The 26930-nt window shown below is 45.7% G+C and overlaps 1 protein-coding gene across 2 annotated transcripts in view; it reads left to right on the forward strand.

Annotated features, from left to right (window-relative positions):
* Ca-alpha1T (Ca[2+]-channel protein alpha[[1]] subunit T) overlaps window positions 1-26930 on the forward strand; it is a 77454-nt gene that overhangs the window by 14693 nt on the left and 35831 nt on the right. For both annotated transcript variants that reach the window (XM_075868922.1, XM_037430370.2), the window contains exons 5-13: window positions 1216-1424; window positions 3368-3558; window positions 5361-5582; window positions 6842-7144; window positions 8116-8525; window positions 11901-12052; window positions 12782-12967; window positions 17968-18085; window positions 25912-26067. In XM_075868922.1, coding sequence (XP_075725037.1) covers window positions 1216-1424; window positions 3368-3558; window positions 5361-5582; window positions 6842-7144; window positions 8116-8525; window positions 11901-12052; window positions 12782-12967; window positions 17968-18085; window positions 25912-26067 — 1947 coding nt within the window. The remainder of the gene's footprint in view (window positions 1-1215; window positions 1425-3367; window positions 3559-5360; window positions 5583-6841; window positions 7145-8115; window positions 8526-11900; window positions 12053-12781; window positions 12968-17967; window positions 18086-25911; window positions 26068-26930) is intronic.

The following is a 26930-nucleotide window of genomic DNA, read 5'->3' on the forward strand; positions in this document are numbered from 1 at the left end:
AAAATGAAGCGAAGCTCGCAGAGGATAAAGCAAAATTGGGGATAATTGTTAGGGGCCTTCGGCCTGCGGTGGAGATGAAGACAGGCAAAAAAACTATGGTCACGATTGACTGGTGGGCGCGCATTCAGACGCAGTGACTACAGTTGCGTGACCACAAGTTTGAACTACAGGCGGTAATGAAGTGTGGTATGACGCATAGAGTTTCCTAAATAAACACTACAGGGGACTCTGGCGCTAGTGTCTATGGGAGCTGCAATGCATAGCACTTCAGCGAGCATGAGAATTGCGGGTATGACAAGGATTCGCCTAGTCTTCGTACTTTACGTCGGTTCTGGCTTCGCGTGACTTGAAACTGCTTTGTCACGAAACAACAATTGGCAAATGTTCGCCAGTTACGCTTCGCCACCTTAATCATTTAGGCTACCACTTCAAATCAGGTCACGAAGTGAAAAACGGTTTGTTGTTTCCAGGGACGATATAAAAAAATGCTGCAGTGTAAATGATCGTTCAGGAATGAAGCAGTGCCTATAGCAAGATGGCGGCTGTGGCGGCCACCTTACTAGGGGCATGATAAAGTATCACCGTTCAGTGATTATAAGAACGGAGCGTTTCCTTCGCACACCCAACAGATGTAATGTGGAAACTTTTCGGGCCACATAGTGCTCCAAGTGCATTTTAGTGTCACTAATTTCCCTTAGTAAGCTAACTGGAGGCAGAGTTCTTTGAATATTCAGTGACCCATACTCGTTTCTGTGCGATATTTCGTCGGGAACAACTGTCTTTAATTATAGAACTAACGTAGCATTTACATTAACATATCAAAGCCACTTGATCTTTAAGTGGGCCCTACCAAAAATAGAGTATGTTTCCGCCATCTTGGCAGTGGCAAAAGCTGGCTTCACTTCTGCTGGCAGGGCATTGCGGGAGCTTCCACTCCAGCAACTTTTCTTTAATCCTCATTGGTTCGTTCCTTCGAAACAAAACAAAAACGCACCAATGAACGAAGCCACAAGTGCGTCCGCAAGCACGAAGACTATAGGCAAATCCATGTCATACGCATAATTCTCATGGTCGCTGAGCGATCGCAGCGCCAGTGTGCCCTCCAGTTAATCTTAGGAAACCCTATGTTAGCACGAAGTGTTTAAACGGGGAATGGCACAGACGTCGACCGGCGCAGAATGCCTCACTTTTTTCTTTTTCTCCGCATGCGTGCAGATCGGATCCTTCTTCATGATCAACCTGTGCCTGGTCGTCATCGCGACCCAGTTCTCGGAGACCAAGAAACGCGAGATGGAGCGCATGCGCCTGGAGCGTGCCCGCTACCACTCGAGCTCGACGCTGGCCTCGACGTCCGTCTCCGACTCCGGCTGCTACACGCAGATCATCAAGTACCTCACGCACCTCGGACGGAGGGCCAAGCGGAGGTGCGACCTTCTACGCAACGCCCCAGCCCCATCCGCCATAGCGTGCATGATCCTTCTTGTCGATCTCTCTCTCTTCTGCCTCCCTTTCCACCCCGGATCTCTTTTCCGTGTGCAGGGTCGCAAACCAGACACGAGTCTGGTCAACCCCTCTGCCTTCGCTTGATTGATTGATTTATTGATTTGTGGGGTTTAACGTCCCAAAACCACCATATGATTATGGGAGACGCCGTAGTGGAGGGCTCCGGAGATTTCAACCACCTGGGGTTCTTTAACGTGCGCCCAAACCTGAGCACACGGGCCTACAACATTTCCGCCTCCATCGGAAACGCAGACGCCGCAGCCGGGATTCGATCCCGCGACCTGCAGGTCAGCAGCCGAGTACCTTAGCCACTAGACCACCACGGCGGCGCTCTCTGCCTTCGCTTGCCTCTCTCTATATAAATGAAAGGAGGGATACGTTGGCCGCGAATGTGGCGCTGGCGTAATGTTAGCACTTGAAGTCTTTAACACGGGTGCTGCACCAAATGTACAGATTCGTGATCGCTCAATAGTAAAAAAAAGAAAACTTAAAAGAAGGACAACAAGGGGAAGATGAAAGCTTGCGATGAGAAATTTGTAAACAGGATGTGGGTGCTGGCCTCGACGTTTCGACAAGTTGCCTTGTCTTTTTAGAGGCTGCAACCGACTTCCTTAGCGCTGGTCGGTGTATGTTTTGTACCCTCTCCTCCGATACAAACAAAGGACCAACCCATTTAACAACTTCGTTTCAGTTTCGCACTTTCTGTCTACCACGGTTTTCCTGTGTTCGTCCGATATTCGCGCACTTATTCTACAATAGGGCATACGCCAACTCGACCAACAAGCTCTTCCAACAAACAATGGAGGAAAAGAGGGCAACTACAAAAGTGGGGAAGGCGGACAATAAGAGGCTACCATGGCGAATTGGGTGAGTCAGAAAGAATGTAGTTGATGAAAAAAAAAGGCTGTTGGTGGGGGGGGGGGGGGGGGGGTACACGTGTCACTGTATTATGGTTGACGGAAGAAAGCGTCATTTAACAATGGTAAGTTAGAAATACTTAGAAGAAGTAGTTAACACTTATTGGTTTCAGTTGTCAATCTAACATATCGCATTGACTCCAGAGATCCTTTTGAAACGCTTATACTCGCTGCCTGGAGCACATTACAGTTGTGCTTCATCCAGGGAGCGAAGCCCAAGTGTAGTTGGGGACCGGACAAGTGTCTGCTCCGGAAGGTACTGAAGCATGTAAAGCTTCAGGTCGTCGAAGTTGTGACCTGCTACATTATAATGCTATGTCACTGATTTCGGTCAATTCTTTACCGTGTCCGTGCGATGACCGCTCAACTTAACATTAGCACGATATCCTGTTTCGCCAATGTACCGTTTGGGACAAACGTTCAAACTAGTGCGCAGGTGAAGCTGAATTTGACATGATGTAAATAATCACTTTCGGTGCATCTGATTATAAGGCCATCTTGAACGTGTTTGCAAGTATTTGTGTCCGCTGTTCGTACGTGCGTTTTGTGTGTGCCTGCAAAAGACACATGCAAAATCAAATATTGAAAAATTACGGTGGAGGGGTGGGAATTATGAACTCCTCCCCCCCCCCCCCCGTTTCCTTGTCTCCCCTGCTACGGCAGTGATGGTCGCCGTCTAAACATTTTATCTCCCGTGACTCTTCGTTTATCAGGAACGTTCTCGCGGTCACGTATACTGATTCGTAGACGGTCGCGATTTGATTAATGGATATGTGGGGTTTAACGTTTCAAAACCACCATATGATTATGAGAGACACCGTAGTGGAGGGCTCGGGGAATTTCGACCACCTGGGGTTCTCTAACGTGCACCCAAGCACACGGGGGCTGTCGCGATTGCTGCTGCTGCTACCGTTTCGCTCACGCGCCTCGCCCACGTGTATTCGCAGGTTTCTGCGGTGGTACAGGAGGCGGAAGCGTCGCCGGGCACTTCCACGCAGCCACCCGGAAGCGCAGCTCGCGGGACCGGAAATGGCCATTTCTCCAGTATCTGTCACGGGCGTTCACCACTCCCGCTCGTCCCGATACCACACGGACGACGGGTGTCCCCTGGACGAATGCCACAGTCACTGCTCCTCTGGTGAGTGACGCATTGACACCAGCACCTGACGTGATGAAATAGCACTCATTTCTGGTTAAAATATCAAAAAGACTTCAAGAGGACAGGAACAGCGAATGCGTCCTCAGAAAAGGGGCGTAGGCCGTAGGCAATAAAAATTGGTTCAAGGAGAGAGGAGGGGGGCACCATTCTGATCTGAAGTGGCAGCCCGCCGTGCAGGCAATGTGGTTGACCCCAGTATTCACAAACGCTCCTCGACTCGACTTTCACCATTCACTTGACAGAGTTGAGCACTGCGCCGCCGCTCGGCTGAAAGTGGCGCTACACTACTCAAGAATCGCAGCATGTTATCGCTGATAAGCAGTGAGTGACTTGTCGTGACTAGAGACGGCGCTCCCATCGGCTTTCTCAAGTGAAGGTGGAGCGTTGAGTGAAGGGACGTTCTAGAATACGGGGGTGAGTTTCATTTTGTGCTCCTGTATGCCATGGCAAAAAGATCACGCCATATCCACGGACTGAATGATGATTAGTGGGTGAAGCTCGAGAGAGGAAGATAATCGCTAAACCGCAACTCTCCCGCGAAACGTTAGCCCATTACATCATAAGATAATCGTGATTCCGTCGTCTGTCTGTGTGTGCGTGCTTCTATCCGTTTGTCCGTGAGTGCGTCTGTGCGTCCGTCCGTCTGTCTGTCCGCGCATGCTTCCATGCGTCCGTCCGTTCGTCCATCTGTCTGTCCGTTCATGCTTCTGTCCGTCCATTCGTGCATCCGTCCGTCCGACTGGCTGCTGCGACTGACTGCTGCGCGCACTTTGCCTGAGTGCGCGGGGAACGAGTGCCTTTCTCAGTCTCCGGGACGTCGCCGTACGTGTCGGATTGTTGGTGGGGCATGGACGAAGAAGAGCGGCGGGCGCGTTAAAGACGCTTGCGCTCGGCTTCCTTGGCTCACGTCTCGTCGGTGTTACCCGCGCACCGTCTGCATTCTCCAACGCGATCTGACGCATTCACGGACGGACGGACGGACGCACAGACTAGCACACAGACGGACGGACAGAAGCACGGATAGACGTACGGACGCTTCGCCACACTCATCATCATTCACTCCGTGGATATGCTGTGATTTTCTTCTCATTCTGGTTAGGCAAGAGTGTTTGGTTGCTTGAACGCACTTTAAAATCGTTTAATGTTGGTTACTACACCCTGTTACAACCTAAGAGAAGGTCTCAGCTCCTCCCGAAGCCATCGCTCTTCCTCTCACAGTGATTTTGCATAACTGTTTCGTCCGATAGCACTTACTGCTTGTCGTGACGTCAAGCACCTGACGATAGTCATAGCGCAAGAACAGAACGACGACACAGAGAGGAGAAGGACACGAAGAACACAAGCGTGCGTATCCTTCGTGTCCTTCTTCTCGCTGTGTCATCGTTCTGTTCTCGCGCTACAACTATCGTCATGTCATACCAACTAGCACAAGCTGCCACCCTTCTAAGCACCTGTCGAGCGTTTATCAATATAGTTCGCTTTACCGTACAGCCACACGATTGTATGGCTGGACTTAAGATAGGAAACTTGGAATCCCTGGTAAATTTTGTCAAAGATTCTGACATCGTTGAACGGCCGATATAACGTTGTAACGACGAATTTTTATTATCCGTAGTGCATTAATCGAAAAAAAGTACATATACGATTCAAGCAAAAACCAGCCAGCACGACTGTCTCTCCCTCTTGAAGGGCAGGGATGCCGCGTTTCTGTGGACTTAGCTTGTATTTCTTCTCATGTTATGGCAATCTATAGAGGCTCTGCAATATCGGCTTCTGCGCAGAGTCGGGGTCTTCCTGCTCCTCGTCGCCAACACCATCGGCGGCGGCGCTGCCCGCGCTGTTCGAAGAGACATGCGACGAGGCGGCCGCGACCGAGTGCTGCCACATGCTGGCCCTGCCACCGCACGCCAGTCCCGAAGTCTCGGACGTAGACTTGGCCGCGTCGCCCAGGAGGCCTTCCTGCCTCAGGGTCAACGCCGGCAGCTCAAACAACAACGCACCAGGTACGCAATCAGTGGCGTCTATATTTCGTTTCATTCTGACTTGACAGCTTGAAGACGGCTGCAAACGTGAGTCGTTGCATAAATGATGATATAGCGAGAGCGAATAGGAAATCCTTCAGAGTCATGAACTGCATAAGTAATCAATAAGTTCACGTAAAAACGATGACAGGCAATTAAGTGATCGCCGGCGCCGCAAGTTCCAACAGCACCTTCTACTACTGCTATACTGCTAATGAGCAAGGGAAGACCGCTGCATTGCCTTTTGCGTGGTTTATTCAGCGTCTCCATATGACAACCCACGACACAAAATGTATATATTTTGAGAGTTGTCTCGTTATAGCACAAAAGGCATCAAAGCACCAGCCTTGCCACTCTAAGTTTGGGTAGAGCGTCCACCTACAAAGCGATGGGTACAGGACTCACTCCTTTGAGTTGTCAGGCGCACAAGTCGTTTTTTTTTTTTTTCATGGAGGCGGTAGTACCACAACTGTGTCTCTGTAGTTTACCGGCACTCGTTTCGAAATCTCAAACGCGCACTGCTCTCCCTGCCTTTTTTTCTTGTGCTCTCTCTTTCCTCCTGTTCCATCACACCACGACAATATGCAGTGCTCGCTTACACGTTCGTGAGCAACTTTTTTTTTTATTTTTCAGCGTGACACAGACGAGGATGAAAGACCAGGAAACAGATACACGGCCTCATTATTTCTGCCACATCTGTTTTGAGCTAGAAAGAAAACTTGCAGAAAAGCACGAGCCAGCCAGCTCGCATTACGAGTCTTGCTAGGTGACGTACATGCATGGTTAGTAAACGCGAACCGCCAAAAAAAAAGAAACACATGGGACCCAGAAAGAGGCAACACGAAGTCATAGGCAGTCAATCAACTTTATTTTGTCATAAGTCATGATCACCCACTAATCATGACTCACCAGTCGGCCTATATCCACACTTTTCTAGGCCACCAATTCTTAATAGCTCAATAATAGACACAATAGGAGACAAGAACGGACAGGGAGTACTTCGTCTTTCTTCTTCTCTCCCCTCGGGATTCTTGCACTTCTGAGAATTCGTAACGACGGTATACGGCCAACACGCATACTCCTACACTCGTCTAGCTCATTTACATGCTCTGTAAATGAACTATCGTCAATTCGCCTAACTTTCAACGTTACAGAATGTACTGCATAAATCACCGTCTTTCCTAACATCGAAAACCGCTCCCTTTGTATCCCGTCAAAAAGACGTGCAATCACTCTCTCAGGTGTCCTGGACCCGCCTGCAGTGACGATTGAGCACACTGGCTCCACCAGGACTTGCTCTGGGAAGAGTGTTTCCCTGCAAGCGCCCATGACTCCCGAAGGCAGCAGCGAGCTGCGACCACTCGGGTCGGTCGCCAGCGGTTCTTCGTCGTCTCACCACCTGCCAACGACGACGACCACCGGCGGTGGCGCGACGTTGACGTGCGCTGAGCTGCTTGCCTTCAGCGGCGCCCAGAGCGCCGCGCTGGCCGCCAGCTTCGCCAGCAACTTTGCTATGCACCGGTTCTACTCTACGCTCAGTAAAGGTGGGACAGGGACTGTGGGCGTATTTCGTTGTCTTTGCGTTGAAGAAAGGACAATTGACAAGTTTATTGTACTTTGAGCGAGTGCACTTACGTCTCCAGAATTTCACACTGGCAAGGCGCTGCTACACGAGAACGGGAAGTGTGTGCTATAAAAATGATAGTAAGGGGAATGAGTACACTAGTAGCACAAGGAAACATTTCTCAAGTGATGATGTGTTATATCTATAAGCAGCCATTAAAATTAACTTCAGGTACAAATGCGGCGAATGAGACCACTGCACGGCGAGTGCTGGTAGACTGTTCGAGAGCGAGATTAGAAAAGTACTTTTAGTGATACTATATGTCCTAATACTACATTGGAATATTCCCAATAACAAAAATCAGTTAAAAACAGTACAAACTCAATTTCTTATACTTTATTTACACTCGAGCCGCTGCTGCTAAGGCTAGAGACACTCCGCCTGAACGTAGTGAGTTTGGCGAACGCACTCGCCCGGGCAAGTACACTTTGCAGGGAATGTCAATAAGCGTTTCAAGCGAGTGAATAACGCTAGTGCGACTAGGTTATTAGTTTTCGGGAAAAAAAATTGTCCAGGTTCAGTGATGCCCCACGGGACCGACGCCTTTCCTGGAGCAGTCGCTCTTAAACGGGGCGATTGCGCTGGTAAAACGATCACCCCGGACTATCACTGGTTCTGGATTCCCTCGCTGTGCCTGGACGACTGTTTTGGCAACCAGGAATCAAAGAAAGCATAAATTAACATAATGAGCATAAGCGAGCATGGCTGAGTGCGTAAATGAAGTGAATGACGAAAATCACTACTCATTTATGTCTTTCCTACGAAATCTTCACGTGTCATTCGATGTGAAATACTTTAGGCCTTGGTATAAGTAGCTGCGCTATATTACAAAGCACAGACACATTAACACCTCAAGCTTTCTCTCTTCGTTCACTTCCAATCTTGATGCAGGTACGAAGCATTACTCAGCACCGCAGCTGACGTTCCACTCACACGGGGCATCGCGGCACCGGCGCGCCAACGGCTCTCCGTCCCCGTCATCCACCTCGTCGGCCTCCTCCTCGTCGGCGTGCTCTCGGCACCATCGCCATCGGCACCACCCGCACGACGACGAGCGCGCGTCGTACTCGTCCTCCAGCGGCACGGAGGACGAGGAAGACTCGTGGTACTCGGAGTACGAGGACGAGCTCTCCGGCGGCAGCGGGGGTACCCGGGTCCGCTACCGGGGTCCCTGCTGTCGCTTCTGGAAGGCGCGTCAGGCCCAGCTGAGGCGACTGGTGGGACACCAGTACTTCCAGAGGGGCATCCTCACGGCCATACTGGTCAACACGCTGAGCATGGGAATCGAGTACCATGACCAGGTAATCGATTACCGGCATGACCATGACTTGTGGATGGGTAAATGGACGCTACGAGAGTCTTCTTGATAACGGAGCAGTGCCTGTGTGTGGCAAGGCTAAGAAACAGATTTTTAGGGGGCGAAGATCCTTAGGCCATGGGCCGTTGCCTTCTCTGTAGTAGTAGTAGTAGTAGTAGTAGTAGTAGTAGTAGTAGTAGTAGTAGTAGTAGTAGTATGTAGCCGCCTCTAGTTTATGAGTTGCTATATAGGTGGCATTGTCTGTACATGTCCTTGGGAATGTTACAACTAGATGATGTTAGTGGTTTTCACGGCTTATCCACGGAGGGAATGATGACGAGTGGGGATGATGTGTGTTCGTCCGTCAGCGCATCCGTTCCGTCACCCGTCAGTCCATCCGTCTGTGCTTCCGTCCATTCGTCCATGCTTCCGTCTGTCCATGCATCCGTCCGTGCATCCGTCCTTCGTCTGTCTGTCAGTCCATTCGTGCTTCCTTCCATTCGTCCATTAGTCTAACGATGCTTGCATCCGTCTATGTGTTCATCTGTGCTGCCGTCCGTGCTTCTATCCGTCCATGCGTCCATCCATGCTTCCGTCCATGCTTTCGTCCGTCCGTTTGTGCGTTCCTGCCTCTGTCCGTCCGGATGGAGAGACGCACATAACGGACGGACGCTTCACCCCACTCATCCTCACTCACTCCGTGGATATGCTGTGTTTTTGTTTTTGTTTTTAGGTTGGCCTAATTACTTGTCTTCTTCAATCCAATCGATCCTATTATACACCAAAAAAGACAATCTATTCAGAACCCACCTCTCGTCCCCTTACAGTAGGATGAGCTTGTGTTTGCTGCTATTTATGTTTGTCAATTTCCTTCTACTTTTCGCATCCTATCCTCTCACCCTATCTGGCTTTTTTTTATCGTGAGCCTGTTTACCTTTGAACTGCTATCCATATGGCCCAAAGTTACGCGTACGACAGAGCCAAAACATGTGCCTAGGTGTATACCTTCATGCTCCATGCTTCATCATTTTCTTAGTACGTGGTGACACCTGTCCATGGTGGCAGTGATGAACTGTCATAACTGAATGAAAAATAAGTGAAAAAGTGAAAGTAGTCACACAAAAACTCCGAGAAATTGGTTGACCAGCTAAGCTGAAACATGCAACCTTGGTGTTTATGACGAACATGAATTTACCGAAGAGTCTTCTATTGTAGCACTTGATTGCTCCAACACCGCATTCAACAAATGATTACTTTAAACTTTGCGTTGGGTGACATTGGCTGGATGGATATCAGAAACACCTAAGTAACTTTATCTATATGTGCTGAACAAAACCAGCAGCGAAACTATAGTACCGCGTGGAGAACGTGCGAGGTATCGTATGCTAGCATTAGTTCTCTATTATACTTTCTGCGCACTCATGGACCCACCGACTATGACAGTCACATTTTTCACCTCCTAACCATATATGTATATTCTCTGCTATATATCGCATGTGCTGCTAATGTGCTGTGTTCATTTCTATCTCCCCCATCCCCCTCCCATGTGCAGGGTAACAAACCGGCTGCCTATACACAGGTTAACTTCCCTGCCGTTCTTTTCCTCCTATTTTTTTTACTACCTCTGAAATATATGATGAAAACGTGTGTTATAGAAATCTACTCCCTATTCTATACAACGGGCCAGAACTGGAAAATTCTTGTAAAATTCCAGTTTCGTGGCAAAAAGTACCGAACTTCTAAAAACATTTAGAATTTTACAACGTGACCCCATGTGTTTCTCATACCCGTTGTTCAAATGTCCTGGGAAGCAACGTGTCTTGTAGTGCAATACCGAAGTTTTGCCAGAAGGCTCTAGCGAACCTCTTCTGTAATGACAGTGCTGCCAGTACTACTCCAGAGGTAAAGTAGAGGGTACTGACGAAAGCTCCTCTGGTCGGTATGAAACAGGGAGGAAAACTTTGACAGAGGCTTGACCAAGACGAAAAATGTCTTAAAGCGAAGATCGGTGAAAAGCTCGCCCCGCAATAATTTAGGTGCCTATGTCGGCAGCGTCTTTGATTGTGAGTGAAAGAGCAGTGTTGGCCGTGACCAAAAATTTCAGGTGGATGCAAAAAATAAATAAATTGGACCTAAAGGACGTCTGAACTTTGGCTCTCCTGGCGGCGCAGTTTAGGTCTCTACCAAGAAGCAGAGAGAGGCTAGCGATTTGAGTAAGTTGTACGAACGGGGCCCGATGGCGCTATCCCGTTCTTTTTATTGATGTTTAGGCTTGCGAAACGGAAGCCTCCTTCACGGTCTGAAACAAGGCTGCTGCTGTGGGAGCGGAAACGTCAGTAGACACGTTTCTCACCTTGGTCGGCATCTGGTAATGTTTTCACCACGAGTACAGAAATGTTGTCAAATGGCATCATAATTCAAAGTTTCGTACAGGCGGTATTCTTCAGCCAATCAGAAAGAAAGCATAACCACCGTTTTGTTGGCTAACCAGAGCCGTCAGGACGGCAAATTCGACGACGTCCAAAATAGCATCCTGCGTGCTGCCCTGCGGCGGTATCTAATAAGTGTAATTACCAGAAGCTTGTGCTCTTTGGCCATTGTGCTAATGTTACATTGTAGTAAATTACATGAAGTTCCATTATATGAGTGTCAGTCCACGTGCAAGTGAACAAAGCCTTAATTTGCAGTGGCATGTGTTCTTGTAATGGTATAGATGCACAATGGACACCACCATGAGTCTATCTTTGCAACTTGGAACTGTGTCTGCAGCTCCATCTTCCGTCGCAAAATAAAATAGCTCAGGAGATGCTTGTGTACCGCCTATGGCTCGAGGTGGCCTTCGTGAACGCTTATTCATTTCGAATTGGAATGGCCAGCAGCGCGACATGTGATAACTGTAGCTGCGAAGAGACAATCGCCCCTCTTCACCGTGAGTTCCCTCACTTCAATGCGTCAAGAAAAGAATTTTCTAAAGTGCTATATTGACCTGACAATTGCCCGTTGTAGGAGGAAAGAATCTTAGGACACTGGCCGAGATAGTCCCCGACACCGAAAGCTTTGAGAGCGATGCTGTGTTTCTTGCGAACTGGTCTTAGCGGCAGACTTTAAGCAGTGTCGTTTATCATACTCTTGTTCTTTTTTTTCTCTTTTTATGTAACATTCCTTTTGCCATCGTCTTTTATTCCCCTTCCCCAGCACAAGGCAGTCAGCCGGTCTGAGAACTGGCTAACCTCCCTGTCCTGCCGTTTTTCTTTGCCTCCTCTTCCTTCCCATTATATTGCGGCATTGTCATGTGCATCTAATGTTGTATCTGATACGAAGAATGAGAACAACCCCACCATTCGTGAATGCAAACTGGCACTCACATTTTTTGTTGCAGCCGCAAGAATTGACCCTGGCTGTGGAAATCAGCAACCTCATCTTCACGGGCATTTTTGGCCTGGAAATGTTGCTCAAAATTTTAGCTGAGGGATTCCTCTCTTACATCAGCAGTGGGTTTAACCTCTTCGATGGTGTCATTGTCATCCTTAGGTGAGTCTCACCTCAACTTCACTCTTGCCTGATTACATTGGATTGCTTTTATTAGACAAAGACTCTTCACAGTGACCGCTTGTGAGTGACGTTTGTGAGTTGCATTAAAAGAATATGTATGCAAATAGCGCAAGTAAAGGCATCTCAACAATTTACAGTGCCTACAGTTATGGCCTAATAGGACATGCGCAAAAGGGTATGATCTCACAAAACATCCCTTAAATTGCAAAAACATTCTCAATCGATTGCACTGTCACCCGACCAGCCTGAATGTTTCTGCATCTCTAGCAAAGCGGTTATTTTGGTTTGCTGCAACGTATTCGTTCTTGTACAAAAAAGCGTTCTAGGGACACGGGCTAAGAATAGAAAAAACGACGACACAGCCATCGGTATTCTCGTTCTTCTTATTTTAATCCATGTCTCGAAATGCACCTCTATTCTCAAGATCATTTCCACACCAGTCTCAAAAAACAGGCACTGACAACGACACCCTGTTACGTGACGTCAGTTGCTAAACTCCCTTTAAAACTAATACGCTAAGGACGACAGGGTGCCCTTTCCAAAGATAGGTCTAGCTACGGACACGTCAGCCAGCCTGTGTCAGACATTTATTCCTATTCATACAACCTCAACAATAGTGCACAAAGAGTGCAGAGGTGTTTTACACATCCTAATGAGGCCTCTTTATTCCACTGCCTCCTCATGTCCTGTCTCCCCCTCCGACGGCAGCATAGTGGAGCTCTGCCAGAGCAGTGGAAGTGGTCTCTCGGTGCTGCGGACGTTTCGACTTTTGCGAATCCTTAAGCTTGTCCGGTTTATGCCGGCGCTGCGACGACAACTCTTCATCATGCTGCGGACAATGGACAACGTAGCCGTGTTCTTCGCTCTTCTGATATTGTTTATTTTCATCTTTAGGTAAGGCAAGAACTTTGTCCTTTTCTCATTCTTAAGGTCCTCTTTTTGTCCTTGTCACTCAATCGACAATCTTGTGCTCCGGATGTGAACTGTGTAAACAGATTTCGCGACATTCCTTGAAGCTGTACACAACTGTACTTGGGGGCAGCTAAATTTGACAGTTGAGCGAAGGTTATATGGAAGCAAGGCTTAATCAGCTTCGCGTTTGCCAGTAGTATGGTACCTTGCATGTAAATTAAATTATGGTTTCAGTTTTGCCTTCTCGAAGTTTTTGAATCAGGCTAGTTTTCAAATTAGGCTAACAGAGATAGTAAAATCTTACTTCTTATAAGCAGTCATGCCGGGACGTTGTCAAGTACGCCTAGCGATACCGTACCTTCAACACTTCGAGGTGTGTGGCGTACTTTTCAGCATGTACGGACGCGTAATTAGGTCTTCTCCAAATTTCGAAACACTTCGAAGTGTTACACAGTGACGTGATTCGCGCTAAACGTGTAGGCACAAGACATTGTGCAACAACCTGCTGCCTTAACGAGCATGCAACCTTGATTGATGATATGAAACGTGCATTCAAACTGTCTGACAACTTTCCAGGCGCATCTACACCAAGTTCAAACAAGAGGATACACTGCGCAACACGGCAGATGCTACAAAGACCTATTCAGTCAATGCTTCCTATATGCCATTAAATTAGCTGACTGCATCCCTCATTAAACATTCGCATCGGCACATTAATGAGCAGTCTTGAGAAGGTATAGGGTAAAATATTTAGTATGTAATGGAAAGGTTCAATGTATCCATGTTTTTTCTTGAGAAAACAATTTAGCTTTTTTAGCACGCTACTATATGAGGGTTATGGCGTCTTTGATCAAGAAACCTCCTCAGAAGATGTAGAAGCATGAGGTGCAAATTAGCAGTTTACGTCCGAGAGCCTTGAAACAGGTAATGGTGTGACTTAATGGCTCCTGAGTAGTCTTAGATATATTGTTTATTCACTTAGTTCTTGAATATTTACACATTCAGTATTCATTATGTCGTCCATTCTCAGTGTTGCAATAGAAGTGCTCTACCAACGAAGTGAGAAAACCTAAAGCTTCCAAGTCATATGTAATTAAGAGTTATGAGTGTATTTGTTAGCTAACTTGCCAGTACAAAAGCTTACAACATAGTCTTTTGATTATTTGTGGGAAAGGGTGCAAACACCTTGCATCGCACTTGACTATCTTTTTACTCCCTACAAGGAGTTCACACTCATTAAGGTATCCTTTTTTTTTTAGTTTTACTCCCCCTATATACTTGCACATTATGAGTGCTATTGTTCAGTTGTCACAGATTCAGGAGAAATTACTTTAATTACTCACTCGAGCGGAGATTACAGTGAAATGAAGTGTGATACGCTGTACTAAGCCGTACTGCTAAATACCGTACTTGCTGTACTGCTGTGTATGTACTTGTTGTACTGTACTGTACTATGTGCAGAGTACTATGTACTGTATGCTAAGTACTGTACACAGCATACTTTGTACAGTATACTAGTACACCCGTACTACGTGCAGTACAGTATCGTAGCACTGTGCCGTACTGTTTGCTCTAAAGGGAGTCAAGTGTGCTGATACGGTTGAGAAGTTCACTGCGGACACGATCAATCGGCGCTTACAGCAGCAGACCACAACCAACTGACGTCACGTGAACAACAAACTTGCGAGCACGACTATTGGGACAGACAATCTATGCTTTCTTTGTTTCTTCTTCTTTCTTTTCTTTCTTATTTCACCTCACACTCTCACCACAGTGTATACTGCCTCGCCTCCTGCATTCACGAGACACACACCGAGGTGCCTCAACGTACATGGCTTAGAAGAAAGCGTGCTCATGCACCCGCACCAAAAATGGCACATCAGGGGAGATTTTGATATTTACATCGTTTGACTGGTGTGTCTATAACCGGCATGCAAGGGTCGCTTCCAAAGGTTATTTATACAAATGGTTAGTGAAAATAGTTATATTAGATACATTTGAGGAATCAAAATGAATTTGCAGGTATTTAACATGCATAATTAAGGAGAATATCACTCTTAAAACGAAGCCCCCGAAACTATGCCAGCTTGAATATGAGGCCAAAAGTAGGCTCAACTTCTTAGATGAGCGTCGCCCCAAGGATTACACCAGCTTTAAAGGCATTTCTTTCTTTTTTTTTCAAAAAGAAGGACTTTTTACTCTGAAGGAATGTCAGATACTCCGACAAAAATATTCTCCTGTCGTAGTGTTCAGTCTCAAAGGCAGAAATAGTGATAGTATTGCCTGTCCAGTTGGGTTTTATGACTGAAGATGTCCTCAACCAAATTTTTTTTTAATGTTCGAGCTTCGACATAAAAATATTTTGGTTAGAGATATCTCACAGCTTACTCGTGCTGCCTTTATTCAGTGTAGCATCTTCAACTTTCACGTGGAACATTCCTTGGAGCACCCATTGTTTAGTTTCGAAGGCCTGAATACGTATGCGAATTTCCACACAAAACAAGAACTTCAATGGATGATTGAGGCTTGAAGCGATGCGATATCGTTGGACAGGGAGTTTGACTTGAGTCAGACTTTTGACTGGAGAACATTTCGCACACTTCAAAGACCCTTTGCGGAAACATTGTGTCCAGCAACAACTCCCCGTTCCTACACTTTCCAAAGATGTGTACGACACTTTGCTTATCGTCCAGGTACATAATTAAAATTGGTTCTACATGCTAAACCCACGATGCGATAATGACGCACACCGTAGTGGCAGACTGTGGAAAATTCTGCATCTGGAGTTCTTTAACATGCACTGACATGGCACTGTACATGAGCGCTTAGTATTCCACCGTAATCAAAATGCAACTGCTGCGGCCGGGATCGCATACGCGACCTTTGAATACAATTCCTGGATCCCAGAAGCCGAAAACTCTAAACACTTTGCCATTGAGGTGCATATAGACACATCAGTCAAACGACTGGCGAATACATGCGAGCATGAGGGCTGCTTCGATTTCTTCTCTTTTGAAACCAATTCACTGCACGTTGGTGTTCAACCCACCCATCTATCCTTGGCTGTGTAAAGACCTTCCCACTTTGCTTTTTTTTTATTTCACTGCTCAGGGTAAGCTTCACTGGGCCGCGCGTTCGCGCCACTCACGCCACTGCTGTTTCTATCACTACGATTGCTGCGGCTGCTACTCACAATGGGCCTCACAGTGCCACTTCCAATGCACCTTAAACCTCGGGAACACGTTTTCATTACCTCACGAGGCTACCGTATCGAACATAATCACGCTTTTAGTTTTGGTTCGAGCAAGCTTTTACTTATCGGCATCTAGGCTGTGTATTTAAGCATAGTTTTTTTTGTGCACACACTCAAGTTTTATGGTGGCCGTCATATCGAGCTGAATGTTGTTTAATTACTTCAGAAAAAAGTCACAGCTTTGCCGCAAAGGCGAAGCAATGAACGTGATAGCGACAAATTGGAAGGTCATGCGAAGAATGGCAAGCAGATCGAAACGTACCCCACGTTTTTCACGCACAAATGGCGCACAAAACGTACTCGCAGGTTACAGATGAACGCAAATAAGCATCTCAGTTGTTACTTTGCTGTGTCTGAAAAGCGCACCCTTTTGGGGAACGGAAACTGTGCAATGAGTGCAGTGACCTTTGTGCGCCCAGTAATTACAACAGAATCGTTCCGGTGAAAGCCCAAAGCGTACGATTCTTCCCACTGCGAGAGAAGCCCGCGCACGCGTGAGCGTCCCTGCCCCTCCTTCTGCGCGCGGCAAAGTACGCGTGGAAGATTAGAGCGCGCCGCAGCGTCATGATGATCCAGCGACGCGCGTTCATTGCGCCATCTCGCTGGTAATGCTGCAAACATGATAGTTCCTCCAAGATGCTAATCGCTAGCTGTAAGTGGTAGATATAAATAGCATGCCATTTTGACATTGAAGGGAGTGCTCCTTTGTGGCTCGGTGACTAACGCCTCGCACTCACAAGCAAGAGGTTGGACGTTCGATTCGACACGTCAGAATCTTTTCCTGGATTATTTTTCTTTCTTGCATTTTCATATATATAGATATGTATACATATACGGTGAATGACGCCGACGCCAACGGCAAAATCCAGGCGTGAGTTTCCATATATTTGCTATCGCAATAAAAGTTGCATATGACGGCCACCCTGTCTGTTATACTGGAGGCGCAAACAAGCATACTTTAGTTTCTTTTTGTTTCGTCTTCAAAGGCAGCACTTGCTTCAGTACAATTTTCGCACTTTTGCAAGAGCATATTTTTGTTGACGGCCATTGCCCACTGATGTCAGGCTACTCTATGATACAATTTAAAAAAGTGTCTCCAGTTTCAACGTATAGCTGCAACGATTTCCTGTTGCTCTTGTAGTAAGGGAATACATACAAAAAATCAAGGTACTGCTCTGCAGTGCTGTGTTTCAGTTCATTTGCTTATGTCATCTACGTGCAATGTAACATATCCTCGGGTCATTTTAACAAGCACCTGAGCTGGTATCTGAGGCGCCAGTCAATGTTAAAAGCTTCACTCAGACAAAATATCTGCACATGCAGTAGTCACATGTTCATCGATGTACAAGTTTCTCTTAAAGGCAGCTAGTCTCGCACCGTTATAATAAAAGGAGACCTTGTACATAACATGATCAATCACAGGCTATCTACCTCTAATATTTATACAATTACTTTTTTTACGTTGAGCTTCTAACAACGTGCTCATGTACCACGCAGCAAAGTTTATAGTAGATATCTGTGGCAGCTATGTTGAGTGCCTGTGGAACCGTGTACGCGTCCGTAAATACCAAATCATGCCAATCACCACAAACGTGCATCACTGTTGAGGATATGCACTCTACTTTCCACTCACAGTGAAAAGCAAAAGGCCAAGCTTGTGGCCAGAAAGTGTGACGTCACGTGTTGTGCGCGCCCATCGACGCGCGCGCAACACTGTACCTTCTTGCAGCGTTCTGGGCATGAACCTTTTCGGCTGCAAATTCTGTGTCAAGGAACCTGACGGGACCGTGCAGTGCGATCGCAAGAACTTTGACTCCCTCCTCTGGGCACTAGTTACCGTTTTCCAGGTACATCCGTAAAAGCATCTGCTTTTGCTTTTCTTGATATTTTTTTTTACTCATGCCTGCCTAAACAACTGCCGACTGCCATTTGGGTGGAAGGAACTCGGCGAGCAACCAAGAGGAGACGACTAGGTGGTGAGAAAGAAAGTGCAGAGAGGTCGCAGTGGAGGCCGTCGCCCAGAGCGACAGAGCTGTAGCCGTAAGCTGGGGCGGTGGGGAAGGGTGGGGGGCCACCAGCTGCGTACATACCTTGGTCAGCCGTCCTAGTAGGTCTACGGTGACTGCAGTGCTCCCACCCTAGTTCCCCGTGGCGAGGCTACGGGTCACACAGTACCCGGCAACACATTCGTTAGCTTTGCATTGATGTCTCTGTGGTGCACACCGGCACAGCGGCTACTATAATGCACCCTAACAAGTACTACGAGGTACGAATACAAGAGGCGGTCCGAAGTCACTGGACAGGTAAGGTCCAACATTTTGTAAGGTGCCACGTTATCCATGTGTTAAGGTGCCACTATTTTGATAAGGTATCGTGGAAAAGTCACCTCATTAAAATGTCGACACAGGCTACTTTCCAGACGACTTCTTTCAGCTATATTACGTGGCACTCGTTAAAATGCATAGAGAAATTACATGTTCAAAACATCTGGCTGAATGACTCACGAAAAATTGTCTGACACGCTGCTGCAGTACCTGCATTGAGAGCTGCATGCACATGCGTGATGTCCTTTGAGAATTGGGCTACATACACTTCGCTAAAAGTCCGTCAGCTAAAAGACCACCAAAGACAACTTCTGTGACAGTTGCATTGGGAGCGGTTGTAACAACCTCGGCCATCTCCAGCGACTGGTGCAAGCTTTCTTACGAGCACCCTTAGGAGCAGTTACGATTTACCCATTGGAAAACTTAGTGTTGCGGCATCCAAAGTACCATGCTTTGACCGCACAGTTGTTGTCCTTAAATTTTTGTGAATTTCTCCAGATAACTGAGGGTCAGGATGCTACATTTTTAAAGACTTTTGTGTGGCATTATTGGCAAGGTGCCACCTAAATCTCAGGCTCTAAAACATGCACCGGACCTGTTCGGAACTTTTATGTCCCTCCCATTAGCGTGTGCGTGATTGCAAAGCCAGCACTGAATTGGCGTGTCCTACCGTACCACATCAACAAAAAACCTTAATGCTTGAAGTACGCCAACATTAGAACATCAGGAAAAGAAAGAAACAAAGCATATACCACAAGATGTTCGCATGCGCACGCTGATTCGCGCATAAAATGCAAGGGCTGTTGCACTAAATTTGACGCGGCAACAAAGCCCACTTGAAACTGAGTTCATGACCAAGCCCTCGAAGACACGATGGACGAGGAGGCCCTAGCACTGCAGTCACCTAATATTTGGACGGGTCACATCTGTTCCCTCTGTGGCAAAACCCGCACCGGTGTTGTGTCAAACTGCACAGTGTAGGCGTGCGACCATCCCAACGACCTGTTGGTCCCATTTACCCCGTAGAAGAAAGCGGTGATGATACCCTTCGTTTTGAGCCAGACCAAATGCAGACCCCTCGCAGCTACGAGTGCATTTCTCCAGGCCTGTGGTCACACTTTCTCTCTATGTGTGTGTATTGGCTGTCTCTGGCTGCTGTGTACGTACGTATGTGTGTCTATGTCTCTGTGTCATCATGGATGCCTGTTACATGTTTATCTATCTATTAGGCGCATTTGACCAGGTGGCCTAAGGCAATGCAAGCACCAAAAAGAGCACGCACTCATCCGTGAGCAATACATACAAGTGTGGCTAGCATTCCGCAGTTCATGAGAACACTGTTATAATGAAGCTGCATGTAAAACAAAAGACCCTCTGTCGCATCGAATAATCAATATAAGCGCAGATGTTTCAGTGCTAACAACGGTGACAGTATCTTTAGATTTACTTCGATGTGTACGGTAATTATCTGTACGCGTGTCTACTATGTCAGACCATCTTTCCCATTTGGTAGAAAATGCAGTTTTTTGAAAAGTTCTTCAGGATGAGTGGAGAGGAAAAGCAAGCACAGATAATCGTAATAAATTTATTACAAAAATGATTAATTGGCTCAAGAAGTTTACTGCCTAACCAATGCACTAGGTTACAATATCGTGGTACTTTCATTGAAGTAGTAACTTTAGGTAAAAAAGAAAATGTGTCAGAGCTCTGCGGCGCCAGAAAAGTGTAGATCATTAATTTTGCATTGACCCCTTGTACAGTTAAGCTTGAGATAGACAAGATACACCTCAGCCGGCTCCTAGCAGAGTCTTTAATTGCTCATGTAGTTTTCGGCAGTACCTCTTGTACCAGCATTTAGTGCACTACTACATATATTTCCACAACTTTCGTGCATCGTCATGCAATAAAATTTTTGACCACTTTAATCACGTTTCAGGAATCTCGGAAAAGATAATTTACAATAGTTCACTTGTAAAGTGACACATGACCCCTCCCTTGTGTCAGCGCTATTTAAGTAAGGTTGTCATCAATAATTGTCACCCTTTGTTTAATCTTTTGCAACTAATGTGATTTCATTTGTTCTGAAGCAGCTATCAAATAAATTCACTAATATAGTTTGGCACTACATCGATCTGTTGGCTAAACTAGGGCCAAAATTATAACACGGATCTTATCGAAATAAAGAGAAAATTTATTCGTAACTTGTACAACTTAGACTCATGAGCTGCACCACGAACCGCATTTATAAATACAAATGTAATGTTGAGAAGCTTATTGTGTCATTCATGCAACCATGAACAACTGGTGACAGTAGAAAAAAAAATTAGGCAAACAGTCTGTTTTGGGAAAGCAACTTCTCGAAAATGGAATTTTTTTCTATTATGGCAAGTCTCGAATGTTGAAAGTGTGTCAATATTAAGAGCGATTTATGATATATCACCGGTCTGTTCTAAGTGACTGAATGAAAAGAGAATTTTTTTTTTCATTTCTCTAAGTATGTACGTTCACCATCTGCGAACGAATACAATCGGTTGGTCGAATTACAGCTGCAGTCTCCAGTGGTTCAAGTCCTCAGGCCACTGTTGCAGGTTTTAGTACTACAAGATTATTCTATCAATGACCACATTTTATTTATTCGCACGGATGAACGTGTGTCTGCTCTGTATAAGCTTCAATACGTGTTTGTATGTGCCTTGGCATATGCCAACCTGTTTGTTGCCTGTCTGTTGGGCTGTTTTCCTTGGCAACGTGCCAGCTTGCCTGCAAGCCACCCGCCGCTTTGGAGACGTGTCTGCCTGTTTGTTGTCGTACGCCTCTTGACCTTGCTGCCGGCTTGGCCTTGGCTTTCTCTGCAACATTCTTCTCTCATTTTCAGTTGACAATTCTATTTCTTTCACTGTCGCTACTTGTTTTGCTTCCTTTCTCTGCGTTATTCTCATCTTTCTTTGATTGGTGGAAGTTATTGACATTCACTCGGCTCTTGCGTTTTCGTTTACCTTATATTACGCTCAAATCTGAAGCCAGCAGCTTCTTGTTGTGGAAAGGTGCAAACATTGGTGGTCTATTGACGTGGTGATGTATTGTGCTCAGAAAAAAAAATAAGCCAGCAGTACTTCTTCATCAACTCTACCACCTCGAAAAATAGCAGACTCAAAGGAATTCCATCAATTAAAATATAGAAATGAGCAAAAAAAATGTTGCCGTTACTTAGATTGGTAAGCTTCACCTTCTTAACTCCGAGGCTTTCAAGCCAATTCTCGAAGTTGCATTACACCAGTCAGCAGCGTATCAATTGTTCACCAAAAAATAAACACACTAGAGTAAATGCAATCATTTTGCAGAAATCTCGACTTTACGGAATAGTTAGCATCTATGCTTCGTCATATAAGCACATATAACTTTGCAACAGGTTGAGGAAGTTTTCTTTGCATCTCTTAAACGAAGATAAGATAGATGAGGCACAAGGTGTAAGAGTACTACTTGCTGAGGAATCACCGTTTTGTAACTTAACGCAGACAACCTTAATTCATTGCGATATAGTGGTGGACTGAAAACCTTGATTTCGATATAAATGGATACTCTTCCAAACTAATGCCTTGATATAGTTATTAATATTATTGGCATGGTGCCGCTTCCAATAGCATTGCAGTCAGCTGTTATAGACAACATATTTTCACTGCAGCGTAATTTCAAGTAACCGCAAACATTCCGCGAATTGTTCTTTCCAACCATTAAAGTGGAGTTGATGGAGAATGCGTGCACGTCGCAGCATTGGTCGATCACTTTTTTTTTGTTCTTCTAACGCCTTGTCACAAAAAAGGCAGAGGCATCGTTTCGTGGTCCGTGTCTGTGGTGGGTTTCGTGACGTGTGTCCGCTTGTGGTCTTTTGTGGAGGCGCCAGCCAGGACTTTTTTTTTCCACTCTTTCTGTGTGTTTCGTGTGCAACCGACTTCTTTTTTTTTTTTGTCTTGTGTGAGTGGCTTCCAACGGCTTGTCATGGCTTTCTGCTCATGCTGCTGCCTTATCGCACAAATTGCTGACCATCGAATGTTAGACTCAATCTACAAAAAAAAACTTTCTTAACCAAGCTACCTCCACAATGAAACAGACCTTAGTTTTTAGTTGTGTTCCACTATCACAAGCTCTCTCTGATACAAAATCAAGCTGAAAGCCATGACAGCTTTTAGCGGTGCACAAAATGTGCCTTCATAAAACACAACTAAATCAGAGCACACAAGGTTCAAGGTATCACTGCCTGTGTGGCAGATCATAACTCGTTCTCTGAGTCAGCCATCAGTGTTCATGGCACTAGTGAGGACTACAGCAAAACGTCAGCTACAGCCTAAACACTCCACAAAAAACCTGAATTTTGGGCATTTTTAGTGAGCCTCTATGGCTGTTCGTTCCCAACAGTCTCCAGACTGCCCGGTACACTCCACATGCAACTTTCATTGGCTGAAAGGCACTACCACGGCATCATTATGGGCATCATTGCATGCCAGCCATACTGGCCAACTGATTCGTTCTGACTCGTCCAAAAATCTGCCACTGCCGCCATTAAGAAAAAACCGACAGTATGATAGAATTTGCTGACGTTGAGGGGAGAGCCACAGTGCTGTCGGGAATGGATGACTGATAATATTCAATAAAATCTTGTTAAGAATGTTACAGTCCAAATAAGGCAGAAGTTTACGGCAAGATGGAAGATTGAAGCAATGAAAAATCTTTAACACAGGGTGTCGCTGGAGTTAACGCTTAGACAAGTAGTTTTGTCTTCTGCAAGACAGCGACTGCATTCAAGTTGCTGCCTTCACGAAGACAGGACCATTTGTCTGAACATCGACTCCAGCGACACCCCGCGTTCTAATATTTCGCACTACTTTAAGAATGTTACACGCACACAGGCAGTTAGGGCTGTTGGGCTATGTGGATTCTGTTGAACTTTCAACAGATGTTCTAGAGAGGTAGGCGTAGGCCACAGTATGTGAGGGTGGTGTCTTAACGAGCTAGGCACGCACACGCACACATAGTAGCTTTTGCAAGGAAAGGAACTCTGCTGCTCTTTGGCAGTAGCAGTTCCGCAGGGGAGGTCTGAGCGCCTCATCTGTACACGCAGCTGCTTGGGGATGCATTTGTTCGGCGGTAAGTTTTGCGTGCGGACGGACGAGACGACGCTTTGCACGTGCTCCGACCTGTACAACCCGGCCGTCAAGTGCTTCTGTGACCGGAAGCATTTCAACTCTTTCCTCTGGGCCACGGTCACCGTGTTCCAGGTGAGGCCCACACTGGTATAGCCAAATTCACTTAAGTAGAGAACGCAACTTAGAGCAGCTAAAGATGGTAGCTTGATAACACGGTGTTGGCTCATACCGGCTGACCAGTCATCACACTCGTGTTCAGTTTCACATTCAACGAACATCACTGAAGTAGCATAACTTAGACTTTTTATATATCTTAAACGAATTCCTTTTCCTAAACTTCATCGTGCTAACACATTTTAAATCAGTTAATGAAGAGACTATAGTTCTAGAAGATCGTGTTCATTTCAAACATAAAACATCACAACTTATAAAGTTCCCGATGTATAAGCCTTACATACAGCCTTATACATATATCCTTAAACATCCTATGCATAATCCTGCAATAATAAAAGAAACAGCTTGTATTTATTTCACTTATTCGCTAAATAACTGCACGTCTAAGAAAGAAAATAGCAAGCTCATCTTTCTAGCTGAACATTACTTTGTACAGTATGATCCACTAATAAAGGGAACACTAAGTCATTACTCCATGGTTAGTCAAAACCAAGGTACGACGTGGCCTGCTAACTATTCACACTTAACTACCTGCCTAACACTTCATACATCAGGCACTTTATTTCTCCCCCAATAGTCAACGGAAGCGCTGTTGTTATGACTGCCTTACAACGGAGGTGTTCCCCTTGATAGTGTACAATGCTATAATTGCCTAAGCATTGTGTGCCTGTATGTACTTCCCGTTAACCAAACCGTGCACAAATTCACGGGTACTGCTGTTCGGCCGACCAGAAACCACGTCTTAACATCGAAAGTACAAAGTTGATTCGTGCTTGAAATGCACACTTTTTCTCAGGTTGAGTTCTCTACGCAAGTTTTTTTTAGGTTGTGGCTGATGCCTGAAAATTTATGAACACTTGACTGATATTGATGTCTGTCACTGAATTCAGTAAGCACTGATTTGTCTCCTCTTGTGTAGCTCATATAGATAACTAAGATGTGATAGTTGTCAGGTCATCTTGTAGTGTAGTTATCACCGCACAATGCATAACTGAGATGTTGCATATGTGTGGGAGTCTTATATCCTCACAACTTATAATGCCTGCCTATAACATTGCATTAACACAGTATTTAGCGGAGTGCCACCCACCGTGGGCAGTCGAATAATACCACTTGTGTGCACCTTTCGCTGATGCGTGTGCTTGTTTGGTAGTTGCATGGTTTACTGCGAAGTGATTGCACAAATATTGCATCTTTAAAATAACATCGTGTGAAACTCAGTTTGAGGTAACGTCTCACATGCTTCAGGCCCGGACCTGTAGCATACATGTCCAAGAAACATGACAGAACTTGTTCCTGCTTCTGTTTTGTCCATTATTATTTGAAGAAGTGCATTATGTAAACAACGAGCTTGGCAAAGTTCATATGAAGTACTTTTCGTGAGTAGTCAGAGCAGGAATAGCTGATGATCCAGGCTGTTTGATTCAGACAAACATTTATTGCTATATGAGGCCCAGCTTCATCAACGTCATAATTTTAAAGAGCTATACAAACCACTATACAGCTAACATTGCATTAAAATTATTAGATATAATGAAATTAATTTACCGTGGTAGTCGTCAGTGTGCGGAGGTTCTCGATACGTGAATACAATTATTAAATGTAACAAGTGTAAGTTCATCTCGATGTAGTTTCACCTGAAAAAGGTTTGACTTAACACGAGATCATTAACACAGCCATTAATCGATGAGACTGGACAGTGAAAGATATAGGTTAAGCCTATAGCCATGATCGTGATACACGAAGCTGTATCGCGATCACAAAAGGTTGGTGACTTTCCATGAAAGAACACCGAAGATCCCTATAAGTAGCAACATTTTCGTCAACTGTTTTCCTTCAGTGAAAGATCACTAATTTTCAAACTTAGCTATGCTGAGCTGTACACGCATTGCAGAGCACGTGAAATTCCATGTACTGTTTAGCTGTCGTTACGAAAGACCTGTATGTGTAGCATCTACTGCGAGTGAAGTTTCGGCGTGCTGCCCGAAACTACTAACCCTGTAGTAAAGAGTCTTTTTTTCCATCTCTGGCCAGATCCTGACTCAGGAGGACTGGAACGTTGTGCTGTTCAACGGCATGGAGAAGACCTCTCCTTGGGCTGCCCTGTACTTTGTGGCGCTCATGACGTTCGGGAACTATGTCCTATTCAATCTTCTCGTTGCTATCCTCGTCGAAGGATTCTCTGCCGAGGTGCATCCCAATCCTGGGCCATTTTGCGTACTGCATGTACAGCTCAAAATGGTGCATTGTACCCAAGCGTAGGCCATTTAAATCTCATGTGTGCGAGTATGTGTACCATTTTGGAGATGAGTCATCCTGTCAAATCAAATGTACCCTTTACTGTAAACCAAGTTCCCGCCCATTGGAGTTCATGGTAAAATTTCTATCACAAATTCGCTGGCAATGATACAGCCCATCGGTGGGAAAAAAAATGAACAAAAAGACTATCACTATTAGGATCCCGTGTCAGCGTTTCGGGGCCGCTTAAGTGAAAGCGTGATGTCCGATCCACAGAGACGTGAATTAAAGATCAAGCTTTCATTCTCCGTAACCCATGTTAGGAGCCTGCTACCTCGTTCTGTAAAAGATGACAGGGGCGTTTTGAGTTTGAAGACAGTTAAGCAGTGAGAATGCCAGGCATGTTGGAGGATGGTCAACCTCGTGAGCTCTTACGTGGTATCACAGCGAAAACGGTGTGAATAAGCAAATGATGTAGAGGTGTGCGGTCATTTTTGTTACAGTATCTGTGCCAGTCATATTTGTTATCTTAAAAAGCCAGATGTTAAGTGTCAAGTGGGAATAATGGAACTGCTAACAAGTGTTGAAGGAGGTACGTTTATGCAGCTATAGCATTTCGGTAATGCCTGCCTTCTTTACGGAAGACTTGTGTTATCATCGTCAGGGCCCTGACAAAAAAATAGATCTTTGTCGTAAGATTGGCTCCAGCGACACCGTTTCCTTAGTGATTTCTTGTCACTCCTTTTAATTTTGTTACATTAGATATCAGTTGCTCAGGTCATATTTATAGCATGTTGTGTGGCCTATACATGTAT

Source organism: Rhipicephalus microplus, chromosome 7, assembly GCF_043290135.1.
Source record: "Rhipicephalus microplus isolate Deutch F79 chromosome 7, USDA_Rmic, whole genome shotgun sequence".
In the NCBI taxonomy this organism is placed as follows: Eukaryota; Metazoa; Arthropoda; class Arachnida; order Ixodida; family Ixodidae; genus Rhipicephalus; species Rhipicephalus microplus.